At 37.6% G+C, this 17,987-nt stretch overlaps 2 protein-coding genes and 1 long non-coding RNA gene across 3 annotated transcripts in view; 2 read left to right on the plus strand and 1 right to left on the minus strand.

Moving 5' to 3' along the window:
* Positions 1-404: 404 nt before the first annotated feature.
* LOC146458899 (tyrosine-protein kinase Src42A-like) lies at positions 405-11,110 on the plus strand. Its single transcript, XM_085090187.1, has 4 exons — positions 405-923; positions 2,426-2,705; positions 3,785-4,465; positions 5,918-11,110. The coding sequence occupies exons 1-4, from the start codon at positions 532-534 to the stop codon at positions 6,104-6,106; spliced, it is 1,542 nt and encodes a 513-aa protein (XP_084946313.1). The 5' UTR covers positions 405-531; the 3' UTR covers positions 6,107-11,110.
* Positions 9,189-15,435, minus strand: LOC146458900 (uncharacterized). The gene is made up of 2 exons (XR_014858099.1): positions 15,268-15,435; positions 9,189-13,876 (listed from the first exon to the last, which is right to left on the minus strand). It is a non-coding gene; the product is annotated as an uncharacterized LOC146458900 (long non-coding RNA).
* A 40-nt stretch (positions 15,436-15,475) lies between these two features.
* Positions 15,476-17,987, plus strand: part of LOC146458901 (cytochrome c oxidase subunit 5B, mitochondrial-like) — a 5,261-nt gene continuing 2,749 nt past the window's right edge. Inside the window, exons 1-2 of the mRNA XM_085090188.1 lie at positions 15,476-15,631; positions 17,981-17,987. The exon at positions 17,981-17,987 is cut by the window's right edge and continues 82 nt beyond it. Coding sequence (XP_084946314.1) covers positions 15,514-15,631; positions 17,981-17,987 — 125 coding nt within the window. The 5' untranslated portion in view covers positions 15,476-15,513. The remainder of the gene's footprint in view (positions 15,632-17,980) is intronic.

Below are 17,987 nucleotides of genomic sequence, written 5' to 3' on the forward strand. Positions count from 1 at the left end.
ATAAAAACAAAAAAAAGGACACACACCAAAAAGCAAGCAACATACAAACAACCAACAACAACAACAAACAAAAGGAAAGGAAAAGGACAACACATCATCAGCAGCAACAGTAGCGACAATTCGAAGTTGGGGAGATTTTGGAGACTGCCAATGGGTCGGCTTCGACTCGAGACGTAATCAAATCATTCATGGCTCCTCTGGTATTATGTCATCTTCGGAGACCCAGGGGCAGATAGTGGGGTCGAGGAAAAATTCGAAATGGCTGAAACGGGCGGGGGGAAATTCGATGAAGAAAAGAAAGGAGGACGGGACCTGGGTCTCGGCTACGACGACAATATATACAAAAAAAGAAAGTTGGGGGGCCTGTGGCGAAACCTGGTGAAGGACTGGATGAAAGTGCAGTGGGAGTGCGCAATCCCGGAACTCGAACTGTCCGGAGCAAACTCGCTGAAGTTTTAATCTTCGATCTTTTGGCGGTCGTAGCGTAAAATCTTCAGCCTTTAAAGCACTGCTTTTAGTTGCTTCTCGATCATGGGGGCCTGTTGTGGAAAGGGTCCCAATGTGGATGGAAACAACGGTCTTCAGAAGGGGCAAAATATCGAAAACTCCACGCGAAGCTTGAAAGAAGTGCATACCGACATCAACGATGGAACCACGACCCACCAATCAAACAGATACGTGCCAGAACCACCACCAAGCTCACCACCAGAGAGCCCAACTGTTGTGAAATCGCTTTACATCGCTCTGTATGACTATGATGCGCGAACCCAGGAGGATTTGAGTTTCAAAAAGGGCGAAATTCTTGAAGTAAACAACGAGGATTTGGCCAATGACTGGTGGAGGGCTCGTTCCCGCGAGACCGGCGGCGAGGGCTTCATTCCGAGCAATTATGTGGCTCTTCATGAAACACTGGAAGCCGAAGAGTAAGTTAGAATTAAGTTTAATTAAATATTTCCCTTGCTGATACAGTTGTTGTCAATTCTGATGAGGGAATTTGTTAACAATACTCAATGGTAGCCATTTGCTTCGGAGGATCGCTTTGGAATGTGATTTTGTTGTGGATTGACTGGAGGTCAAGATCGGATTTTCTTGGAATGTGCACTACAAAAAGCATCAGCTTTAATTTGTTGATTCATTATTCTTTAAATTATGTGCTATAGTTATAACTTCGATTAAGCTACGCTTGAAGGACTGTTTTTGGAAAACGCCAAAAGTGAAATATGTATGAAACCTACATTTGATTCCCTAAAAAGTTAATTGGTAATCCTGGAGTTCGACACCCGGAAATCATTACAACTTCCCTCACTGTTGGTATCTATACTTGCTTTTTATTTAATCCATTTATTCCTCTCAGTAATCTCAACTACAGTTTCGAATTTCTGATACCAAATCTTGCAGAATTCTAAAAACTTGCAAGTGTTTTTATTTAATTATAAATGCTTTGGTCAGCAGTTTGCTGTAGAGTCACCTCATTCTTGATACACAACCATTGTTTAGCATTCTATGAATATTCCATAAAACACCTAAACACAAAAGCAGAAAATTAACGTCAGAATGGATAAAAAGAAGGATGTATTGTTGTATTTCATTTTGTGATTGGATGTTGATATATCAAGATACTTCCGTAAACTCAGAGGTATTGTCAATGAAATGAAGATTTTTATGCGAGACTACCCTAGAGCCTTTTTAACTCGTGAATTGCAGATCCACAATGAATGAGTTATGATAATGAACGAAAATGTCACTCGCTCTGTCGTTCCAACAGTCGCTCAGTGGGCTGTAAACTTTCAGCAAATACTGTATAGGGTACTCTCATGGCTTGCGTATAAATCTTCCCTCCTCTTTCAATTAAAATAGACATTTTAGGAGTTCGAAATTAAAAGAAGTAGGCTAAAGAACACTTGACATTCATAAAAGAGGATATTGGGGATTTTTGAGAATCTCAATTTGATGAACTGTACAAGCTCTTGAATAATTAACATGGATTTTTAAATACTGGTATGGAGAATGCTATATTACGATTAATGTTGTTTTCAGTATGGTAAATGCAGTAAAATTTTACCTCTTTAGTCTGACAAAAAAAACAGAGAAGGAAGAAAAATGAACACAGTGCATCCCCCCTCCAGGAGTCAATCCTAAAACATACAGATTACAAGCCCACTAACACCAACCCAACAACTCTGTCCAAAGGTTGAAAAAAAATGTAGAATAGTTAAGGTCACTCTCAACTGATAGAACTAAACAAAAATTACAATTAAACTAATAAATTATATATTAAAAATTATTCTATTTACAAAAGATTTCTTGAAACTTTCTGTTATGATATGTTCAACCATTCAGATATTGAGTTTGCTCAAAACTGTTCAAAGGTAAGTGAAAATTTCCATTAGTCTTGTATTAAAACCTGACTTCTTATTTTTGACAGCTGGTATTTTGGTGAAATAAAGAGACCAGAAGCAGAAAAGCTTCTGAAGACACACCCTAATGAGCATGGAGCATTCTTGGTGAGAGACAGCGACAAAGGAGGGTACGCTCTATCCATGAGAGACGGCGACATGGTCAAGCACTACAAAATTCGCGTCACTGATACCAACACCGTCTTCATAGCCCATACTAATCAGTTTTCCTCACTGTCAGAGCTGGTCAAGCATTACTCTACAAATGCAGATGGCTTATGCGATTGCCTCAAAACTCCATGCGTCAAGGTATGTCAGGTCTGATTACTGTAAAAGGTAAACTTCATATCCAGTCAAACAGATTGGAAGAGTCAGTTGGCCTATTAATGCCAACAAGTTGGTCTCCAACACTAAACTCCTACCAGTTATACCCAACCTCCCCTTAAAATGAGTTCATGGAGTGCTAGGGTTGCCTTTTTTAAGCTGCTAAGTTATGTAGCTTAGTATTTTTTTAACTATTTTAGTTTATGGTCAAACTAAACTAAGTCCAGGCTTCGTGCTACTTCTTGAAGTCCTTGAAAAGCCTTGGAATTTAATTAATTAGATTTCAAGGGCACTTGAAAAGCCCTTGAAAAGAAGAACCTTTGCTGAAAGTGCTTAAAAATAATGAAAACTCCTTGAAATTGAAATTTTTATGTATCCCTGTTTGTGAATTATTACAGATTTGATAATAAATCAGTAAATTTAATATGTTCTATTTATGGTTGTCTCTTAAAAATAAATGCATTTTATATCCGGGGGAGCTCTTTTAAAGTTGCTAGTGACCAATGAAAACATTTTGAAACATAGTGCAAGATAAAGTAAACTTGCTTTGAGTACTCCTTGAAAACTCAGTTTTTAGTGCTTGAATACTCTTTGAATTTTATGTCCCAAAGATCAGCACGGACTATGTAAGTCTAAAATGCAAAATTCACCCCCACCAATAATAAGATCCTTCCTGCCAACACACACTCACTCCCCAAAACAAGCCCTCATAAAAAGTCCTTTGAATTCAATATATGAAAATGCCAAGGGATTATAAGAATTCTATGATATAGCTTAAAACTCAACAAGAAAACAGTTCCAAACTATATTCAATAACCTTTTGCACATGTAATGTTAAATTCCTTGTCCAAGTATGTACATTGCAATGAACAAGTGAAGGGGTGCCCTAAGTGACTTCTGATAAATTGCTAGATTCTCCTTCCAAATTTCCTTGTATTCACTTGTGAAACAAAAGGAGAATTTGACCTTACATCAGAAGTCACTTAGGACCTTATTTCGTGCACCCCTTCAAGTGTACTCTGTTACGGTCTGAAGAAACATTTTTAATCTCATTTTTCTTTAAGATTGAGAAACCCCAGACTGTTGGTTTATCACATGACACTGTTGATGCCTGGGAAATATCACGGGACACACTTAGGCTAATTAAGCGTCTTGGCCACGGAAACTTTGGAGAAGTATGGGAAGGCATGTGGAATGACACCACACCTGTGGCTATAAAGACATTGAAGCCGGACACGATGAACCCCAAGGCATTCCTAGAGGAGGCAGAGCTTATGAAGAAGTTGATCCACCCCAAACTGGTGCAGCTTTATGCAATTTGTTCCAAAGAAGAGCCAATTTACATTGTGACCGAACTGATGCCAAAGGGAAGCTTACTTGACTACCTACGCAGTGATGAAGGACGGAGGCTGAAGATAGAAGAGTTAATCGACATGTCCGCCCAGATTGCTGCAGGCATGGCTTTTCTAGAGAAGCATAACTACGTCCATAGAGATTTAGCCGCAAGAAATATTCTGGTGGGTAATAACAACTCAGTTAAAGTGGCTGATTTTGGTCTGTCGCGGGCTGTTGAAGATTTCTACGAAGCCCATGAAGGTGCAAAATTCCCCATAAAATGGACTGCACCAGAAGCTTGCCTTAAGAACCAGTTCTCTATCAAGTCTGATGTGTGGTCGTTTGGAATCCTGCTGACAGAGTTAGTTACCTATGGCCGAGTACCCTATGCTGGAATGAATAACAGACAGGTAAGGGGCTGCAGCAGCAGTAGCAGCAGCAGCAGCAAGCTTAATTAATGTCCCCAGGTAGGGGAGGGGGAGCAACTTGTTCCCACTTCTCAGTCCCATCCCCCACCCCCACCCCCTGAGTTTGCCATCAGTGAGGTTAGTGGTCTTGAGCAATTGCCATGCTACTTAGTGTCATTATCTTGGTGTTCTTGCATGGCACAAGTTGTTTCCCATAGAGCATATTGTGCAGCTTTTAAGTCCATGCCTCTCACAGGGTGGTGTCAGTAGGTGTGTGCCTTACAGGCTGTTAAACCCTTAATCTGTTTATGTGAAAACAGTCATACTTTTCCTACCCTGTTTATGACTTAGATTGAAAAAACAATATGTACTGACTAATAACAGCAGCATAATTGGGTGCAAGGTTCAAGGTTGAACTGCAGAAAATGTTGGGTAAAATAGGAAGAATATTTTCTTGTATCAAGTGTGTCAAGTCAAAAACCATCCCCTATTTATGAGAGAATTTATATCGAAAACCATACCCTCTTGTGTAACGTAGCCTCCCATGTAGACTAGATATGATAGTTCCCTGTCCCCTACTCAGGGATGCCTCGCCTCCTCCCCTTCATTTGTTATTCACATCTAGGGTTGCCTAAGGAGTTTTGATGGGTATCTGGAGTTTGGGCTTATTGTTAGCTTGCAAAGATTGCCTGGCCTTGGCAAAATGTTGTATGTGTGTTTCCCAGATTGTCTTAAATATGCAGATTCCTGTTATAATAATAATTATAATTATTAGTGTCATTTTAATGTGTAGAACCAATGTATGACTGGCTCTATTGACTCATGAAGGCAAAAGGTTGATCGCAGTTCAACTTTTAAGTGTTACAGAAACATTTCATATCTCGAATTTTATTGTATGCAATCATATAAAATGCACATCATAAAGATAATACCACAGTGGAAATCCACCTTGAGGCATCTAACAGATGTGTACTTAAATTACTGCTACAGTTGAAGTATTCTAAAAAGGCTGCCCCTCTGAAGAATGTTCCAGTTATTGTGGAGACTTGGCCGTTGTGAGGAGTTTTAATTAGGGTAAAAAGCTGAGATAGGTAGGAAAAGAGGGTCATGGTAGGAAAAGGAGCCATTATGGGAAGGGGGCGTTTAGTAAAACATCAACTGTATTTGGGTGATTAGTAATAATATTGGTCCTGATGGCAAACAAGATAGGTTCCTGGAAGGATACTAACTGAAGAGTCCTTCTTGATTTCTTTATAGTTGTTAATTTAAAGGATGAGTGAAGCAATACTGTAGGATAATTGAAGCAAGTTTACAGTGACACTCCATATTTCTACCTCACTTTTCTGACTTGCTTCTATCTTGCTTTCAAATTACTTTAATTTATTAACAGAGACTGTTGGATGCCAGGGTGTTAATAGATCTGTGTTGCTTCCCATAATTTTCTGGATTAATTAGGTTGTAGAGGAGGTGGAACGTGGCTATCGCATGCCTAAGCCAAGTCTTTGTCCAGATAAGCTGTATGACACTATGATGGCCTGTTGGCGCAATGATCCTCAAGAGAGACCCACATTTGAAACCCTTCAGTGGCAGCTGGAAGACTTCTATCAGACTGATGTAAAGCAGTATAAAGAATTGGCGAATTAATGCCCTTTGGAGGTGACTAATTAGTAACAATACAGCATGCATACCATGTTTATTTCTGTCCTACTATTAATACAATCATGTACCTTGAAAGAAACATATATTTCAAGATCAAGATTAACGATAAGAAAATGTGATGTTTTGACAACTCCATGTTGACATTGTCAATGATTATGCAAGGTAAACGTGGTGAACAAATTATACATATATACACAAGTATTGCATTGTAAGAAATTATGTAGATATTAAATTTTCCTTTAGAACAATAAAATAAATCCAGTTGTGAAAGTGCAAATATGTTCCATTTTTCAAAACGGAAAGTTCAGTATGAATGAAGTCAACTTGAGTGTTCAGTTTCAGCATCTAATTTCTAATAATTAAGAAGCATTTCAAAACTTAGAGACTCAAGTTTTTGTAATGACAACATCATTGGAGTCATCAAAACATCAAATTTTCTTATAGGTAATTATCTAACTTTATCTTAAAATATTAGTCCAATTCTTTGGTTATTAGAAATTATTTTTCACCTAAAACTAAAGTAAGAATTGAAGGACCTGGTGCCAAATTTCAAATCCAAATTTCTCTGAATTCACTCTAATTTGGCATGCATACAGACTAGTTCTTGTGTCAAGAATGTAGTTCCATGTTTACTTTGTGATTTGAGGGCTTGAATTCAACCACCAAGCTTATGGCTTTAGCCTAAAAAACTGAACCAACCTTTAAGTCATGTTTGAAATGATTTCTTTAAAGCTAAAGAGAGAAGAAAAAAATCATTTATGGTCATAACTTTTGTGGAAAAATATCCAACAATCGCACTTTGAGGGATATTTCATGATCATAATGTCTTGAAAAATGTGGTGTTAGTTCTCTCATGAAATTCCTTGTCAACTTGTGAGTTGTAATCTTGAGTTTGTTGACTAAGTGTTATCCACATTTTTAGCTTAAATTGTAAATACCAGTGGATCATTTTTACTTAACAGAAAATATATGCATGCAGTAATAAATTTTAAATTTTGGTTGCTCATATTTAAAAGTAGTTGACTTTTATAGATATTATAAAATTTAGTAGTTGACAATAATTATTATTAACATGCATGTTCATTATTTTTGTTGCTTAAAGTTTGAATAGGAGCGTTAAGAAACTTTTCCTTACAATAGATCTGTAGTCCGGTAGGCTAAGTTTGAAAAATATGTTGTTTCTGTACTTGATAAGACTCTGCATTATTTCACATCATTAATTAGCCTCTTTTATAAATTATGAATAGCTATCATGCCTGTTCCAGGGTTATGGGTTGTTAAAATTATTATTTTATTGTTGTTTACATGTAGTTTCAATGCGGAATACCATGCTTCCTTGTAAAGCAATGATTGTGGTATTATTGACTTTTTTAAATTTAAAAAGAGGGATTTCAATTGGCCTTCTTAAACTCATTAATTATAAATTCATAATGACAAAACAAAGGAAAGTACTACCATCAAGGAGGTTTGGAAATGTAATCTTAACTAATAATCACAAAATTTGGTGAACCTTTGCTTTGAATTTTGCCATTAAGAAATTAATGGTTTGAGAAGCTATTATCAAAAACTCACAAGACTGTTTCATCCGAGTACCAAACACCTTGAAGTTGGTTAAAAAGAAGAACTTGGCTGTGCCTCGTGTTTTTCAGCCCAGTTTTTGGTGTTTGAAAATTGGATGAAACACTCTTCTTCGTGTTTGATACATTCCTTGAACATTTTACTGTGGATATTTAATTTGATAAAGTAAACAGTGTTCTGAAGAGCACATTAATTGAGGTAAATTCATTTTTACATGCACCAGTGTACTCTAACATGTGAAATGAATTTAGATAATCTTAGTTTGATATCCCTTCTTCCTTGATGAGGTAGTAGTAGTAGAGTTTCTTCATGAATTTGGTATGAATGTACTTGTTTTAAGATGAATGCTCTCTGAAGATCACAGCATTTCTGACCAGTATTCACAAAACCTGGTTCACACTGTCTAGTACATAACAACAGCCTGTGTACTATTGTATACTACTAGTGTGGACAGATAAATTTATTGGGCAACATAACAACTTTTAATAATATTATTATTTATAACTAAAGGTGAACACAATGGCATCAACATGGAGACTTCTTAAGGGTTTTCTTTCTTTTTTTTTTTTTGTCCTTGCCATTAGGGCATTAAGTCAAAACCAGGCTTATCACTGAGTGCCAATTTTGCAGCACTATGATATCAACTTTTGTTTGGGCAAGTTATGGTATTATTTTAGGGTTTTTTACAAGAAGATCTTGATTTTATTTTTATTTTTTTGCAAAATTTTCATAAAGCAAACAAATACTTTGAAATCATTTCAAAATGATTATTGAATTATGTACAGATAAATACAAACTCTTTTAGCCAATTACACAGTAATGCATCAGTCAATTCCTGCGGTGTGTGCTCATTCCCCCACCCCCACCCCTGTCATGGCCAGGACAAACAGGCTATCGAAATGCTCTTTGGTACTTAAAAAAAATAACTATTTTGATTTCTTCATTTCTGGGTTTATCTTCATTCTAATGAATGTTAATTCAGGCCAAACTAAGTTTTAAATCAGTTTGTTTCTCATTATTGTTCCAATGACCGTTCGTTCCATGGATCTACCATCTCATTTTTGTCCCCCTTTGACGTATGTAGTCATGAATTTATTGCTACAACATAAAAATCACAAGTCCATCTAATGCCCCAGCGTAGGTTAATGCCCGACTGCCGGGACAGACAAATTTATGTGGAAAAATGCCCTACTGATGCCTTGGGGGGGGGGGGGGGGAGGGGAGGGTGGACACTGCTGGACTTCACTGATGCATAATGCAAGTGTTCTGAAAGTACATGTAAATGTGACGTCCATTTGGTGTAGCAAGGACGGAAAGCCGGGCTCTGTTTAAGTAACATCAACTGGATGAAACAGGAGGATCTTTCTTTACACGCTCAGCCTCATCAGCACATATTGACATGAACAAAAAAACTAGCTGAAAACAAATACTCTCTAGAAAGTGAAAGAGCTCAACAAACTTAGTATTCAATGACAAATATTTGAGCATGATTTGTTAATTTGTATTTGAGGAATGAACTTTAAAAGTATCAAAATTTTACAAAGAATGTACATTTGCCACCAAGCCATGCATTCTTTGACAATTTCAGAAGCTTTTGAAAGTTAATTTTTTACTGCAAGTATTCAACATTTAACACTGGTATCCTCGCTGATAAACAAGTGTGACTTGCTTTTTTAGTTAAATTATTTTGTAGGTATATATTGTTTTCTTTTTGCTTATGTGGCAGAATGCAACCAGTGACATCACCAAAGATCCTCCTATAATGGCTACCTCCATAAGAAATTATTTCTAAGACACAAGTTTTACTTTTCAGGAAAGCAGACTTTTCCATTTTAAAGGCCCCACTGACTTTATGAACCTAGCCATCTACCCAGAAAAATCATGAGAAACATGTGAACACAAACTTGGCCTTGTTCAAAACACTTGCTCCTTTAGTTATCATATACCCAATAGATATTCAATAACTAAGGGTGACACACAACAGGGGCACCCAACAGTTCATTTTCTTTGGTGAATTTCTGTTCGGAAAGCCTTGATAGCCTCAGAAGTTTGGATTTAGTCTAAAAGAAAGTCTTGAGTTTTCTTTGTCAAATTGTCAGATTTTAAAACACTGGAAAACTAATTCCTTTTGTTTTCAGAGTAGCCTGTGTAGCTGCAGTTTTGTTCACGCCAGGGTAAAGAGGCTTGGCGGCAGAGCCACCATAGCAAGCGGCCTCTGCCTCTGCCCCATTCCTCTTACGGCTTTGCTGCCAAGGCTTTTAACCCTGCACAAACAAAAGCACCAGTCATGCAGGCTATTTTCAGAGGGGCAAATATCTTGATGAAAATGCAAAGTAAAGCCAGCTTGGGTTTTCATAAAGCCAACAACAGCTCATAAATTCTGGAAATGAGATCCTGTTTCCTAAAATGTTCTCTGACTTACATTTTGAGCTAAAGCATTCGAACAGATCATTCTGTATTAGCTTACACAATATGCCTTCAATCTAGGAACACAGATGTGTTCATCGGGTGCCCCTGACAAGCTGAGGGCCTGCATTCAAATTGGCAACAGATAAACAGTTCAATAAAATTTATTGTTATTTCAGGTTTTAAACACCAGTTTTAAGTATTGTCAGTAATTTATGGCTTTCAGTTAAGCTGTTACATGTAGTAGGGGATTACTTAGCTTGCTTGAAGGAATAACATTTACAGCATAGTGTTCTTTAAAGTACACTGATATAATTTTAAGTACTGAAAACTCAATAATGGTTTTAAAAATGCGAGTGCTTTCCATTCAACCAAACATTTCAGTTTGACTTTGGCAAATGGAAAAGTTGACTGTACCCATCAGAAAAGCAAACAGTTCCATTTACAAGTTTACTCTGAACATAGACATGCTAAATTCACAGCATAAGAACATACATAGGGCCAAGATGAAAGATGATTGGAACAGAATCTTTTAGTTGTCCCAAATTTCTATAAAAGCAGACATCCTGGTGTGATGTAACCCAAAAAAGTTTCAAATTGTTCTTATCAGAAAAGGTTTGTTCCATTATTAATAATTTTTTTGTTTTCTCTATGCCCTGATGAAAGCACCTTTATATACCATTTTGTATCGACTTACTTAGTTGTTTTATTCATCCCAAGCAAATAACTTGAATATTTGTATAGAAACATATAGAGAGGGTATAAAATAATTTAGATTGTTAAGGTAGCATTTACCCATTATGTAGAAAAGGATTATTTCTATTTCTGTGAAATGACGTTGAATCACTTAACTGTGATTTGAGCTAGTTTCACAGTTTGTTTAATTATTGATGGTGTACATAATAGTGGTACACAAATATCAACCTGCTTTTTCGATTTATAGTTCTGTTAGTTTATTTTTATATCAATTTGTAAATAAAAAAGTAACTAGTTAATGTTGCCAGATTTGCATTTTGTTTTGAATTTGTTTCAAAAGTTGGCTGCTGCTTTGTAATAGCAAGTTTACGCAACAGGATGGCTGATGTGGTGGGACAGCAAATTGTGCTTGTGTGACCAACGTGACGGCCAAGTATTTATGACTCTAGATTGTAACATTCCAACCACTTGTGGTTTTCAGGTTGTCAGAGATGAGAGAACACCACTTTTCGTCGAAAATCGCCTAAAAATGTGAAGGTACCAAGATGTCATGTTGGTCACACAACGATATTTCACCGTCCCCTTCCGTCAGCCATCCTGTTACGTAAGCTCACTAATGTGACAAACAAAACGGAGACTCTTCATCTCCAGTATCCCTGCCCTATGCGACCCATAGCAAGACGTGGACTGATGATGATGATCATCATCATTATCATCAGAATCATCGTTGTCATCATCATAACATTGCCATTTAGCCGTATCTGTGGCAACAAGGAACTACACAAATTTGCCTGAACAGATCTTGAAGAACATTGTCACCTAATTGCTTGCGGCTTTACAAAGACAAGCTGGCATCAGCACAATAGAAGCTATACACCTTACAGATCATACAGTATGTAATGGGTCATGAAAGAACTACAACATTAACAGGATGCCTACAGTGGTATTTCAGGCGCGTAGCTAAGGTTTCGATAGGGGTGTTCGTTGAGCCCCAAATCTTGCTGAGCGCCGGAGGCGCTTTTACTAGGGGGGTCTGGGGGCATGCTCCCCCTGAAATTTTTGAAAACCTTGGTTCCCAGAAACCTCATTTCCTGTATTTTGAAACCCATGTTAGGCAAATCACAACTTTGTGTTACAGCAGCTTTTTAATTATATACATCATTTTGACGGCATGATTGTTTCCACTTAAACAAGAAAGTTCAATGTACATTCCGCGCCCTGTCAAGTTCTGATAGCTATTCGATCTGCTGATAGTCATACACCAAGCTGGTAAACAGCATCATTCTCGGATGTAGGTCTTCGAACAAATTGACTATCTCGTAAAGATTGACAGGCATATAATATTTGATATACATTAGAGCCTGGGCAGACAGCCTACTCTCTCCAGTGGTACACCTCATGTAGTTGTTCAACCTCCATGGAACGTTCACATTCACAAGTGAATGTTCTCAGGTGAACTTGTACGTAATTGCGCATGAAACTTAACAAGGCTTGAACTATTAAGTTTGAAGTGAATCGCATTCAGAGAACAAAACGTATCGCAAAGCATGCTTTTCTATGGCTTTTTCGGGCGGATGCGGTTTTACCGCAAAAATGAAACGTCATTAAAATTAATCTCCAAGGGTTCTTGACAATTTTTATTTTTACTGAGGATAAGACATAAGGCCTAAAGAACTGGTTTGTATCTCTATTTTTCTTTGGTTTATGTATTTAGACCAAAGGAACTTTATTTAAAAGTCTTTCTTCCGCCATTATAGATCTTCAAAGGGGGTTCGTTCGAACCCCTCGAACCCCCCCTCCTACGCGCCTGCATTTACACGTGATGCTGTGGCTGATTCACTTATTCAAACTGTATGTTTCGCAGATTGATAAAACTATCCTCACTAATGAAATAGTTTGAGTCACGAAGATCGCGTTATGTTGTTTCCCTTGCGTTACGCTACTTAAAAGTTCCACCGGAAATTTCGGAAATTCCATTACGATAACGTAAGCTTCTCAATGACCTCTTTTCAGTCTCCCATCGTGGTTATAAGACTGTCAAACAAAGCACGATTCCTTCGCCAGGAACTCTCCAACTTCCACCGTTTTAAATGTTGAGTGCTTCTTAGAAGTTATTCTTTCGATTCACCACTTCAAAATGGCACACTTGAGTTCAAAACATGTTTAACAATATGGCAGCCACAAATTTAATGCGATTTTAATGAATAAATCAAATGATGCTTTGACGTCATACAGGAAGGGGTGAGGGGGTTCCCTCCCTCGCGATATACGCGACAAGAATGGATTTTGATTGGCCTGCTTTTGTAAAGGACAATCAGAACAATACATCCCGACTAGGAGAGGGGAGAGTTTAATGAATAAATTAACGTGCAGATTTGCGGCTACCATGAAATAAAAGATAAGGAGATAATGATATGCCCCTTAGGGCATCCGCGTAATAATTTTTGTGGCTTTCATCCATTTCTTCAAAGGTTCCTCATCATTTCTTCACAACTGGGTGTGTTGAATTCCAAAACTTTCGGACCCAGATAAACTGTAAAACTTGGTTTCTTCTTGAGTTCATCATTGATGAATGCAATAATTGACAGGGTTTGGATAAGATGGAGGGGGGTGGGGGGGTAACGTGTGCCAACTGCAGATCCATTTTAAATTGTTATTCTGTGTGAAATATATCCCCTATCAATAGTCATGACCAGTAATTATTATCGTTATTATCGTTTTCATACTGGTCAGTTACCTTGGGAAGTAGCTCAAAAATTTACCCTCCACGAAAAAAAAATGGATCTACAAAAAAAGAAAAAATTACATTGCATGCAAAGTTGGGCAAGTTCAAAGGTGAACTGTTTCCATTTGTTTCTCCAACAAGATCAACTTGCTTGAGTGTGGACATCAATGTCTTACTGTGATCAACATCAGATAAAAGTTCTTTGGTTTTAAAGCTTCATACGGGCATGGGTTGGTCTATTGCTGTGTACTGTGGTGTTCTGGGAGGTCGGTTCCGTCTCGGTTTGTAAATAAATATGGTCATTGCAAGGAACAACACAAGAAGGCTAACACTGATTGCTACAGTCCAATCTGAAAGTGAAAGAAACACAAAAGTTCTTTTTTGATACAACTGTTCCTGTTAATATTACTTTATTGCAATTTTCACGAGAGAAAAGGTCCTTGCAGTGACTTTGAAACCTTGATCAGGACTTTGATAACCTGCGATCAGGCGTCTGTAGGGAGGGGAGGTATGATTGCAGGTTAGGACTTTGGGGGCATTGATGAAAAGCACCTCTACCATACCTACCCCCCCCCCCCCCCTTCCCACCTTGTCAAAAATTTAGCACTGTTGCCTTCAAGGTGGTACAAAATTTACCATACATATGGAGAGGGGGTAATCACACAAGATCTCCATAGATATGTACTGCCCAATGGGATCATGATTTTGGGGGTTTTGATCTAGAACAACAGTGTGATGTGGCAAAAGCTTCCAAAATATCTGATTCTAACTTATTTACAGAACATTTACTTAACAAAATTAATACTCAGTAGCAAGCAATCTGATGCACACCATGTGCTGAGTTATCATGTATGTCATACTTAGAAAAGGATATTTAAAAAATTGCCTATTTCTAGAATGGGTAATATCACTGAATGCAAAATCCTTCTGAAACAAGCTCTAAATTTGGCAGCATGGGTACCACATACCCACTAAAACCTACTCAAGTGCTCACCCAGGGCTAATACATTCCAGTCCCCCTTAGAATTTTAATTTTGACGCTGTCATTAGGTTTCCTATGTCACATCATGATCGCTGTTAGAACAAATGAATGTATGGACTGATCAAAATGAGATACACAAAAAAAACTGCAAACAGTGACTGCACGCAACTCAGAAGAAAAGAAAATAGTTTTTGTTTGTCATGATCTATTTGTAAATTATGAGGTAACAAGAACAGTTCAAATCAGATGTTGAATTACCAATGATTGCACAAAATGACAAGTAGCTAATACAACCAACACAACAACCTCATTCCCAGGGTCTCTAGGGAACTAGGTTGCCAACAGAATACTCTTTTAACACAAATATACACTGCACAAATGTATACAATTTTAGGTGTCCTCAGGTATTTTCTATTTTATTTGACACATAAATAAAGTTTATATATCTATCTATCAATCAATACATCTACCTACACTCACCCTTTTTTGTCTCAGTACTTACCCAAAAAAAGAATGGGAGGTGGGGGGAGATTTTGGCCATATAAGGGAGCATTATTTGAAGGGGGCAAGGGAGAGGTTATTTGAAAAAATAATTTTATGGCAGATGTAAAAGGGTTTCAAATTCCCTAAATTTTGAATCAGACTGTCAGGGCCATTAATCTGCTATATTGACATATATATTGTCCACATTCTAGAACAACTTTCACATTCTCTCCTTGCTCGAACATCACAGACACAAGATCCCTCAGGTTTCCTTACCAAGCTGAGGTTTTCCCACTACCGTATTACTATCTGTCTGTAAGTCTGAATCACCAGCTGTTCCTTGATAGCAGTGAAAGCTTATCAAAATCACCAACAAAATGCAAGAAAGTTGGGTCATTCTCCTTTCAGCAATTTCCGCTGCAACAATTACGTTGTGTATGCTTCATCAAGCGTCCTAAAGAAATCCAGAAAAGACTGGGACTGACATCCGGGATACCGAAACCAAACGCGCTTCTGAGAAAGATGGCGGCTTCACTGCGTATATTGGCAAAAGGGAAGTTATCGACCATGCTGCCAGCTTTGAGAGCAATTGCTAGAGGCACGAGGCCTGTTATTCTTTCCAGGGGACTTTCTGTAACGGGTAAGTCTACGTTAGCTTTCTGTATCTGGATTTGATCGAAATTATTGTCGAAATACTGTTAATATACTGATCAAAGATTGATACACCTTTCAACGAAACAGCCGGTGTTTTGTCAAGATTGATAAATTCCTGTTACGCTTGAATGTAAGAATTTGTACTAACGCAGATAAAACAAGTGAAGCTTCATTTAGCCTTTATGCCGAAGTTAGAAGCTGAGACAAATCAAACTGTGGTCAATATTAATTGGTTTGCTAATTAGCATTCCAAAACACAGTAACCACCTACAAGTATTGAATTTCTACTTAGTTTAAAAACTCCAAAATGTCAAGCCTAAGTGTTCACTTACGGTAGATGGTTGCTTACAAGAGGTCAGACCACAAGGGTTCTAAATTTTGAATTCATTAGCAGAAGGTGACTCCAGAGGTTTGGAAGCCAGAATAATTTTTTTCAACTTTCCAAAATTATATCGCCAAAGAATTTCAGTATCCAAGGTGATGGTTCGCTTGTGATATATTACCTAATATGGCAAATGAGACAAGTCTATTTCGGGACACGCAGTACTGAACTATCCAAGAATGTACATGCGATAATGTTACAAAGGCAAATTATCCAACTCCTGACAGGGGATAGATATGAGGACTTTTGTGGCGTATGCGACAAGTGGTCATTTACAGGAGGTTAACCCATAACGCACTGTGCCGGCCAAAACCGGCCGGGATTTCGGGCATCCTCGTGCTCGGTCCGCGTTCGGGTCTTACCTCTCCCTAGAAGAGATTTTTTGTCCCCTATTGTTCTCATTGTCTTCAGAAAGGACTGACCAATCAGAATCCACTTACTGCGCATATATTTTTAGGTCTTTGGGGGACCTAGACAAAAGCGCTTTTTGTCTAGAAGACGCGGAGTTGAATTTCAATTTTTTTGGCTCTTGGGCCACGCGGCTAAATTTTTAGTCGCCGATTTTCGCATTTTCCGAAGGAAAACACCCTTTTTCGAAATGGTAAATCGAAAGAAGAACTACTAAGGAATACTCAACGGTTTCGACAGCGGAATTCTGAGAAATAACGGCGAAGAAATTGTGCTTAGGGTACAAATTGTTGTTTTATCCAAGCAACGAGCAAGCGGACATCTCAAAACAGGCCACAGACTTTCTGCGAACTTTTCGAGTATTTCTGGGAATTCAACAGCCAAAAAAATACAGGTTTGATTGTGAATTTGTACTGAAATACTATTCTAATTGACCGATTCTTTGTACTCTAAACAGTTTTTTGGAAATTATTGAAAAACGTGCTCCGCACGGCTCGACAAATTCGCTTCGAAATTCACTTGTAGTTCCTTCAAATCGCTTGCGCGTCTCTCATCTCGCATTTAGAATTATTCGCGTTTCTTTCTAACGCGTAAACAAAGACTTTTTTGAATAAATTTTTCATTTAGGAAAGCTTTCTGTGTGTTTTTCTTTCTATTTTCATTTAGAAAACATGGCAACTGTGTAATCTTGCGCAAACAAACACATGCTCTCGAGACGGATCAAATTTCGCCCATGTGACATGCAGATCAAATTACATCAAAATTTCGGAAATTTTTACCTTCAAGTTTGTTTTTTGGAAAATTTTTAATTAGCAACTAGTGTATTTTATTCCATAATTAGTAATTTTAACTATCTTAAACCAAAGGGGTGTTGTTTTTTTTGCCCTGTAAGTTATGCATTTTTACTGCACATGGGGTAGGAAATAACCACTTTGCCAATTTTGCTGAATTTTGGAAAACCTCTGGAAATGGCTGGTGCACAATGGGTTAAAAACAAAAGAAAATTGCAAACTGTCATCTCTAAAAGTAGTCACGGTCACCTACGAGAGGTTCCAACTGTAGTGATTTGACTGGGTAAGTTTGGGTATTTTGGAAAAGTGGTAGCTCAAGAGAGGTGATCGCAAGGAGAGGTTCGACTGTATTAAGTCTTCTTCTCAGCCTGTCTTCCAGCTCTACCAAAGAAATCTTTTGAGAGAAACCTTTATAACATCTTGACCAAAGTTTTGGAAGATGATTCATATTGTTACAAATGTTAAAATCTCTTAAATAATTACTTTAAACTTGAATAAAAATTTATATTATTTACTATTCCTAGAGTCCATTCTCAGTCCTTGAAATCTGGTCTTCTTTCTTTCATTTAATCATAATCATTTTGCTTCTTCTTTATTTATAATTGAGTTATTTATTTACTCATCTTACAACTGACCCGCCAAGACAAGCTATTGCTATTTGTGTGTAGTCATTTACATACTATAATTAAGTTTTGTGGTTGTCATTGATATTATCCACGTGCTTGAACTAAGATGAAAACCTCCTTTTTTAAAGGTACAAG

Source organism: Pavona decussata, unplaced genomic scaffold (genome assembly GCF_977016875.1).
Source record: "Pavona decussata unplaced genomic scaffold, jaPavDecu1.1 SCAFFOLD_225, whole genome shotgun sequence".
Lineage (NCBI taxonomy): Eukaryota > Metazoa > Cnidaria > Anthozoa > Scleractinia > Agariciidae > Pavona > Pavona decussata.

Bases quoted from the DNA above. Each gene is read 5' to 3' on its own strand.
- LOC146458899 (XM_085090187.1), top strand. From the start codon at position 532: ATGGGGGCCTGTTGTGGAAAGGGTCCCAATGTGGATGGAAACAACGGT. The intron at 2,706-3,784 runs GTATGTCAGGTC...TTTTTCTTTAAG, and splicing joins TCAAAACTCCATGCGTCAAG to ATTGAGAAACCCCAGACTGT. The intron at 4,466-5,917 runs GTAAGGGGCTGC...TGGATTAATTAG, and splicing joins CTGGAATGAATAACAGACAG to GTTGTAGAGGAGGTGGAACG.